At 37.0% G+C, this 9,760-nt stretch overlaps 1 protein-coding gene across 1 annotated transcript; it reads right to left on the bottom strand.

The window, feature by feature from the left end:
- Positions 1 to 4,758: 4,758 nt before the first annotated feature.
- On the bottom strand, positions 4,759 to 7,428 carry LOC104455556 (rust resistance kinase Lr10). Its single transcript, XM_039317730.1, has 2 exons — positions 6,654 to 7,428; positions 4,759 to 5,858 (listed from the first exon to the last, which is right to left on the bottom strand). Exons 1-2 carry the CDS (start codon positions 7,426 to 7,428, stop codon positions 4,759 to 4,761), a joined length of 1,875 nt encoding a protein of 624 aa, XP_039173664.1.
- Positions 7,429 to 9,760: the final 2,332 nt, after the last annotated feature.

The following is a 9,760-nucleotide window of genomic DNA, read 5'->3' as shown; positions in this document are numbered from 1 at the left end:
CTAGGGGGTAAATAGGTGTGAAGATAATTTTTCGCAAGAAACAGTAGAAATATTTTGTTTATGAAACTAAGTCTGAAGAACAACAGACTTTAAGCGAGTTCAGAATTTAACATTTAAATAGGACTACGAACAAAATAAAGAAGTTCAGGGAAGAGAATAAGAACACAAAATTTATAGTTGTTTGGCTTAGATCAAGCCTACGTCCACTCTCCCACGCCGATAGCCTTCTGCTGGATTTCACTATGCAATCAACAAGAGATTACAACTTTGAGTACAAATACTTAATGGTAGATCACACTATCTCACTAAGTCACTATTTTGGTATTTCTCTCATGATCACAAACGTTTAAGGTCACGAAAGACAAGTGTATAAATGTGCTCCGTCTCTTACTTGCTCGTTGGTCCTTGGTCTTCTTAAATACTTCTCTACTTCCAAACTTGCCGTTGGACAATATCTAGAGGATCGTCTTCCAATCTACCCAATGGACAAATCTGTATCTAGAAGATTGGGTAGCCGTTGAGTGACGGAAATAGAATCCCAAATTGATTATAATCGCCCATACAAACGGAATATTGATTTCCATAAGTAGAGTTTCTTCATATAGAAAGTTCTTGTCTTCAAGGTCCAATTGTCAATCAATCAAATGTATCTTGATGTAGAATCTAAACCAGATCACTAGCCATTATATGTTTGGGCTTATGTTACGTTCTATCAAGTTGTCTCATTCTGAACATGCTTCGTTCTGAATTTACTACATTTTGAACTTGTGTCTTGTTCTGGACCTTGTCATGTTCTGAATGTAAAGTCTTAGAGTGTTCTGTCTGAAATAGAGTCTGAGTGTCTTCCGTCTGAAGTAGAGTTTGAGTGCAATAGACTTTACAATCTGGACGTAAGTCTGAATATATTATACTTCTGAACAGATTTAGCTTTAAGGTCTGAACATAGTCTGAATAAGTTCAGCTTTAGCATAGAATCTATCTTCTGGTTCTTCTAAGTATAGACTTTGACAATATCATTTACATGTTCTATCATCTGCATAGTCTGTTACTCAACTATTAAACACGTTAGTAGCTTTTGATTTATTTTGTCATCTTCAAAACATCATAAGGGATTTTCTCTAACAAAATCAACTAGGAAATTACAAACCATACATCATATACAATTGATTCATGTTTGCAATATTGTTAAACTTTGATAAGATCTCACTTTTAGAAAAAGAAAATTGACTGCGTCGAGTTCATATCATTCAGGCATGAAATAAAATGTTACTGGTTTAAATAGTTGACTTATTGGTTTTGGCATCCCTTTCAGCTATGAAAACAATATAACATTAGAATAAATGAAATTCAGCTCACATGGGCATATTTTAAGAGTGGCATTAAGCAGTTCCTAGATTATGAAAGCTTCATCTGAAAATCTGCTACTGACACAAAGTGAGCTCTGTGCAGGTAACTTACGTATCTCCAAATGAAGATGAGCTCTTTGCAATGGCCGATGCTCTATCTCCTAGGAAGTTATATGGTTTGAGCGAAAGGTGTAAGAGCCAAAAGAATTGTCCTCCACAATCTCTCATCAAAATGCTTAAACCCGCAATAATTTTTTGCTTGAGAAGGGCATGTAGTCATAACCATAGGCGCACAAGGAGTATTTCTATGCTCTAAAGAGGGATCTATATTAGCTGTTGTGGAGAAACCCCAATGGCTTGGCATAAGTTCAGAACTCCACAAACTGATCTCATTTGATTGCCCTTCACATAAGTTTCATGATGCCAGACATATTGAGGGAACTTCTCGTCTCTTTGTTTTGCATCTTCCTGGCCTTCATGCATCTGTTAAAAAGCTTACTGGTGTTGGCGATTGCTTGGTGGGTGCTATACTTGCATCGATATGTAAAGGTTTGAACATTAGACAAGCCATCTCAGTTGGTATTACAGCAGCAAAAGCCACTATCGAGGCAGATTCAAACGTACCTTTGACGTTTAACTTAATTGGAGTTGCAGGTATGAATATTCTTTCAATAAAGATGGCAGGAAATTTATGCATTCTTGGATATTATATCAATTTGGTTTGATTCTACTTCTTTTGTTGTGTTAATTTCAATAATTCAAGAGAGTGGTAAGAAACAAATTGGTGTAATGGAAATGGGTGCAACTCATCAAGGAATGTGACTGCAAGTTCTAGAGGTTGTTTCTGAACATGATATCTTCTCTCAATAGGAACAAGCTAATGTGCTCAGAGTACTGTATATTGGAGAAAACTTCCTTATCTGTGTTGAAGTTGACAAAACGTTTCCATCAGTCTAGTCTAAAGACTTGTAGACTCTATCATCAAAGTCTGAAGACCTCTAGACTCAAAATTTAAAGTCTACCCTCACCGATAGTTTCCAGACCGACGAAGAAAAGATTTATCTGATGAAGAAGATTTATCCAGATGCAAGTATATCTTTAAGGATTTGGTTTGTACGGTTGAAGGAGATCTCACGGCTGGAGATAGCATCTCATGATCAATTATTCTTATTGAAATCAATTTGAATAATTAGATCTGTTGATTGGCGAAGTATACTTGGAAGGTTCTACTTATGGAAACCTAAATCCCGATTGTATGGGCGAGCAAAATTGGTGGGCTATCATCACATTCCTTAAATAACTCGAAATCTTCCTAATTGATTCTGTCCAATGGGTAGATTAGAAGAACTCCTTTGGAAGGTGCCAACGGTTATAATGGCATGGAGGAGCATATAAGGAGGACGCTCAAGTTATTTGAGTGTGTGCATGAAAGAAAAATTCTAAAGTCTGAAACTCTTAGTTCTTTGCCATTTCAATTTGTCGAGCTTAAACTGTACTCAAAAGAGAGATCAAATACTTGTGAGATCTTGAGGAAGTGTAGTAGAGTCTCTACACTGTGGAATCAATGACGTGAGACTGTAAAATCTCTTTTGGTTCTTAGTGGAATCCAGCCAGTGAGTTGTCAGTGTGAGAGAGTGGACGTAGGCTTGGCCTAAGCCAATTCACTATAAACCTTGTGTTTTAATTCTCTTTCCCTAAACTCTTTACTTTAATTCGCAGTCTTATATAACTGTTTATAGTCTTTTACATATTCAGTTTACTATCTTCATAAAAGTCGAATTAAGTTGTTAAGTCTTGCAAAAGTTTCTTTAACACTTATTCACCCCCCTCTAGGTGTTCATACTAGCATTATCACTGTAGAGGTGCATTTTGTAATATAGTTTGCTATCCAAGACACGTCAGAATAAATTGAAAAAACTTTCATTAGTTTAAGCATGATGCTGGATTCCTATTATCTCGAGGAAATGGATTTGAAATCAAATGTAATGAGGCCAGGAATGATTGTGCCTACACTTCCTTGGCAGATGATGCGAGGTCGGTGTACTCGGCTGCAAAGGTTGTCTATAATGGACCAGTGTAAGCTGCCACCATCTTTGAGATAATGATGATCGTCGAGGGACTGGTGCAGAATTGGACTCAAGATTGCTCATTGTTGGTCAACTTGTTTTGTTTTTGGGCTTTCATTTGGTACATTGGTGGTGTAAAATATTTACTCCAAAAGTAGAGTCGAGATACTGACAGAAGTACAGTATTCAGTTTCTGGTACTGCATCAGTTTCATTAGTAGATGAATCCTTCCAATCCAAGACTGTGTGAAACATTTTATGGTTTTAATAAATATCCTCGGTCATTTCTCTACTCATTTTAATGTTTTCTTCCAGCAGAACAAATTCCTTGATTCAGTACCATTTATTCGAGAATTGGGGTCTTGGTGAGGTATCTGTATGTTTCATCCAGTGTGATGTTTTGGTTGCTATGGCATTCTTCCCCCAACCTGCGGATTCAGATGCCTGCAAAGATCTCCTTACGTTTTTATCTGCTTCTGAATTCTGTTACTAACCATCTAATGTTCCAACAAGAACAATGAAATGACATTTGAAATGACGAGGCTCTCAATCTCTTTCATAGAGTAGACCAAACTGATCTTGAGTTAGGTACTTTGTCCCAATATAAATAGATTGTGCAAGTGAACAGATCATGCTCAGTCGTTTAGATTCTTACATTTGATTAGTAGCTTCACTGGAAAAAAAATGCATGGCAATGCACTTAAACGGTGACTTTTTATTTATCAAGTAAAATATTATTTGAGTGATTTGTTTATTTAGTATACATTTGTCATGTATCATATTGTCAAGTGGCATAATCTAAGGACAACAAAACTAAGTATTTGGAAAAGGAAAAAGAAAAATTCGGTTAGCAGAACGGTAACCATGGCCAATTTGAAGATTCTAATTGGTTTGTAGAAGTTGTGGAAAATGAGGAGCCAACCCAAAATGCAGACGCAGCAGCTTCTAGAAAAGCAAAGAAAACCAAAAATATAACCAGCCATTGATTCTGCACCTCTCCTTAAGGATTGAAAGCACAAATCGAACCATCCAGAAAGAGCAAATCCTCGGAGATGTCTCGGAAGGAATCAAGACCAGATCATTTTTGTTCTTGCCTTCTTACCAATGCTTTTATCTTTTCGAAGGTGGATGCAAGAGAATAAAACTGTATGAAATACAATAACACAACATCAACCTAAGAGCTAGAAGAAGACAATCTCAAAAGTAACCTCTGTCGAGCTAAACTATCTCAAGTCCCTTCTAACATGATCCTAGATTGTGGGACATAAAACAAATACACACAAAATATTTCCAATCCAACTATGCATGGAACTCTAAACATCATTGGTATCTCCCAAAAGAAAACTACTATAAATTATTGGAGTACTTGATGAAATTGAGAATGTTTCCAGCTCCATCAGCTTCATCATTGTTAACTGGCACATCATGCGGATAAATAAGCGGTTTTGGAGGCATTTGGAGTTCATCAATATCTCCTTCAAGCATTTCTAGAACTTTGCTCATTGAAGGCCGATGGTCAGGGTTTAATTGTATACACCAAAGTGCAACTATTATCATCTTCCTTATCACCATCCTTTCATCTGCTACAATTTCTATTTCAACACTTTTTTCTTCATTGACTTGGTCATACACCCACAATGGAAAATAAATTTGGCTTGAATGTTCCGCATTTGCATTTATATTCTTCCTTCGACCTGCCATTTCCATGAGCAACATCCCGAAGCTATAGACGTCCGCTTTATAAGATACACCACCGATGTTTCTATAGAACAACTCAGGTGCCATATATCCTAAGGTCCCTCTTGCAGCAGTTAATGAGACTATGCTATTGTTAGCAGGATAAAGTTTCGCGAGTCCAAAGTCAGAAACTTTCGGAGTGAAATTCTTGTCTAAAAGAATATTGTGAGGCTTGATATCAAAGTGTAGTATTTGCATGTCACACCCCCGATGTAAGTATTCAATCCCTCTTGCCACCCCAAGAGCAATCTCGTATATTTTCTTGTAATCGAGAAACTTATTACCTTCCTCGGTGAAAATTTGCTTATCCAAAGATCCATTTGACATAAGATCATACACGAGAGCTTGTTTCGAGCCTTCAAAGCAGAAACCAATGAGTTGCACTACATTAACATGGTAAATTCTTCCAATAGTAGCCACTTCATTGATAAAATCTTGGCCCTGGAACTTGGACTGCTTCAAAATCTTGATGGCCACTTCCTTACCGCTTCGAAGTGTTCCTTTGTACACATAACCATATCCCCCTTCTCCCAGTTTGTGCTTAAAATTTGTAGTGATCTTCTTAATATTCGAATAAGAGTACCTTATGGGCAAAAAGTTGTTGTGAGACTGCAAAAATTCTTCGATGTTCTTGTCCATTGCTAAGTGCCTTCTTCTATAGATGCAGATTAGAGATATCCCAACAAATGGCATCCCAATTACGAACTTTGCTACACAAAAATACACTGAAAAAAATCTGATAGGTTAGAATAATTTTTTTAATTATTTTAAGAACAAATCATTGCGGCTTACCTAGTAGAAATATAAAATCCCCAATTATCCAAAGGGTCATGTCATCTAGGAGACCTATGGAAGGAATGAATGATTTGAAAAGGAATTGAAGGAAAAGAAGTTTGGAAAACAAAACTCACAAGGAATAATAATCTTTGTTTTCATAAATGATGGATGATACAAGAAATTCCTTTTGCTTTCTTAGTAGTCAACAAATATAGAGAAAATGCTATTTTCATTTTTAATTGATAATTTTGTTTCTTAAGGAATTTGTTAGTACAAGTGTTTCTTAGAATATTAGTTAAGTGACTAATTAAGAAAAGAAGAAAATCTGAACTCTGTGCCGACAAAAAAAGTAGTCATGTAGCTACCCGAACAATGACCCCTTTCTTTACAACGGGAATTCTATGGTTTAGTGGAAAGGAAGTATAATCTAGACTCACTTATGTGTGCAGCTGATGATGGGTCTGTTTGTGGTGACTTCCACTACCACTCTTTTTTTTTGGCCAATTTTGCAACTTCTACAATTTGATTTCAACATGTAACACAAAGCTCCAGAAATCTTTCAAATACACAAATGTTGACCTATACTAACATGTATACTTCGTCATGATTTTCTTGGATTTGAAATACTTTTTACATATCCGAATTTTGTGGAGAAAGTAGAAAGTGAAAGAGTGTACGCAATCATGCAAAATTGCGGTAAAATTTCATTGTCAACTAATAATGCTTACCGTCATAATAGAACTTGACTCCGCAAACCTGGCCGTCCAAGATGCTACTGAAATCAAAGAGGCAAAAGAAAATTTGGCCCACGACGTGTCCGCATCTCTGCAAGAGGATGCTACGGGAAACACTTATGCAAGTGAGGGTCGACTCAAGAGGGATGGGCGTCGGGACGTCTATAACAAATCCATCGGCCATCATGTTATGGATTAGCTCGTAGTTGTAAAGGCTATTATTTATCTGCTCATTATTTGCAGAAAAAATTGATACCTTGGTCCAGCTACCAATGGTGCAAAAGTCCCTAACATCTGATACGTTTGGATTGGCCAAAGCATACAACTTCCAACTCGATGATGTGTTGGAAGAATATGACCCCACAGTGCATGATGGATTAATAGCGATGTAGAATGAAGAACTAACCAGCTTTGAGCAGTTCACAATGACCACACTCTTGGTTGGGGGGGTGTAGTGTGCGTAGGAGTACTGCAGGTGGAGGGGCCAGTTACCTGTCGGCTGGTGACGGGGGAGAGATGAGCAATTGCCTTTATGAATCCCATCGTCTACCACTCTGATCTGGTGAGTGGAATAATTGATAGACAGCACATAGTATCTACCACGATTCATGTATAGAACAGTGCGATTACCTTCACAAGTCAGTTCGTAGTTCACGTTACCACATTCTTTTGGATCACTCTTCAGTCGGAATGGATCGCTTATATTATGAATGTCACCGCAAGATGAAGCGACACATAATGGATTACTCAGCTTTGCGATGCTAGTCATCGCTTGCACTAGAACAAGAATGAGTAGCAAAACTTGATAGGTACTCATAGGGCTAAGAGCATCAATCATGTCTCTGTTTGTCTTTGGGCAAAGAGAAACCAGTGAAGAATTGCTTTTTGTGTGCGGATGAGGCACAATTTATAAAGATCGGGAGTAGGTGGTATGATCCTCGACTTTGGAGTCGCCTCGCACCGCACAAAAAGCACAAGTCAGTCAACCTAACAAATGCACGCAATTCAACAAATTAAAGAAGTCCAGCGCCCTCAAAAGGGGCGAGTACCCAGCTGGCCAATGTAGTGCATCTAGGAAATTACACCCATAGAAAATTAGAGATGATTTTTCTCTATTACTTGCGCTTTCATAGGGGGGCGTGCACACAGCCGGCCTACGCAAAGATGCAGTGCATCCAGATCATTTACACCCATAAAAAAATTAGAGATGATTTTTCCATTTGACTTTTCGTCAACTCTCTCGACGTAATTTTTAGGTCGATCTTGACCCCATCCACAAACAAGTCCATCTCTCTCCCTCCCTATCAATCACTTCCTATCGACAGATAATCATTCGTCTTAAGAAGCATTTATTTCACAAAAATAAATATTTTAAAAAATGTTTTCTTAAAAAGAATAATTTATATCGCTTGAAATAATTAGTTAATAAATAAATTATTTTCAATTTCGTTAATGATGAAAGTATTTTTCTTTTATTCATTTTTATAAGCAATATGATGAATCATTTTTAGGAAAATATTTTCCGAATCATTCATTTTTCAAGAAACAAATGAAGCCCCAAAACTGTTCATAGCACTAAATCATATATTGTTCATCACAACTGTTCAAACGACTTTTTTGTAACTCTTTCTTCTTCTCTTTTCACACGCAACATGCAACTTTGATAATACATTCAAGGTGAAATTCCATTGGAGAAATTGAGTAATTATTAAACTTGTTTATTTATAGTTTTGATGTATATCCTAGAGGTCTATTTATTCTAAACCCACGACAACAATAGTATAGGCAAATAATACCTTAAGGATAGTTGTGACATCTTGATTAATCTGATTTCGATTGGATAAATTGGATTTTTCATCGACGTGCCTTTAGTGCTCTTCTTGAAGTTGGCCATTCACGAGATAACTAACCTATCCGGTGAAGCCATTAAGAGGTTTTTGAGCCTGTCCCCTATTGCACTGCATCATTACTCTCGAGATAACCCATTCAGCTCAATTGTGAGCTTGGCGAGGCCATTTTCGAGCCCATCCTGGCCCCGCTTGGTGGTCTCGCTTTGGAAGTTGTCGTTCCTCGCCGCGTCCCCATCATTCTGATCCAAGCAGAACGTTAAACATGTGAGATTAAGTCACTAATCATTGCTTAGAAAGTTAATGATGTTTAAAAGTTGTTTAGTTTATACTAAGCTTGGTTTAGTAGATAATTAGAACGGTTTAGTAAATTAGTTAATTATCAATGCATGTTAGGTGGTTAGAGTAATGTAGTTAAAGCAAAAACAAGCTCTAGAATTTATCTAGAGTAGTTGGAAATTTTTTGGGCTTGTCTCGGCTTCCAATTAAGTTTTTTCGGGCCTAAGTCCCATTTTTGGTATTTATTTATTAATTTCCGTAATTATTTATTTATTTATTTATTTTAAAAAATTAGACCGAAATAGCCGATGATCGGGAATTTTATGTTGATTATAGTGGTGTGATCTATTTATTTAATTGAGCTCTAATTTGTGTTGTTTGTGTGTGATTTGCAAATTTGGGAATTTATTCCTAAATTTATTTAATTTCAGTATCTAATTAGAAAATTACCGGACGTCGGTTTACAGCTTCAAAAATGTTTTATAGACTATATAAATGGTGGGAATTTTGAAAGTAAAGATATCATATTTTTGGTTAAGGCTGACCGTGTGCCCACACACGATTATTTTATTAGGTACCCTTAATTGAGGAATCAAGTTGAGAAGTGTAATGTTGTTGATTGTAGGTGAATAATCGCTTGATGATGTGGGTTAGATCAAGAATACCACCAAACTTGGAATTGGTTGTGCCGCTGAGCCGTAATTCAGCATTACCACCAAAGTATGGTTGTGTCCACTAGACCGTAATTTACCACTGAAATTGGAATCAGTTGTGCTCGTCGAGCCGTAATTCAGCATTACCACCGAACTTGGAGTCAGTTGTGCCCACTAAGCTATAATTCAGTAATACCACCGAACTTGAAATCGGTTGTGCCCACTGAGCCATAATTTAGCATTACTGCCAAAGATTTAGTAGGTCGTGCTCACTGAGCTGTAATTCAGCATTAGGGTTGAGTAATTGAGATGACTGGGGATT

This window comes from Eucalyptus grandis, chromosome 7 (assembly GCF_016545825.1).
Source record: "Eucalyptus grandis isolate ANBG69807.140 chromosome 7, ASM1654582v1, whole genome shotgun sequence".
Lineage (NCBI taxonomy): Eukaryota > Viridiplantae > Streptophyta > Magnoliopsida > Myrtales > Myrtaceae > Eucalyptus > Eucalyptus grandis.
This window is presented reverse-complemented; position numbering and strand designations above follow the sequence as displayed.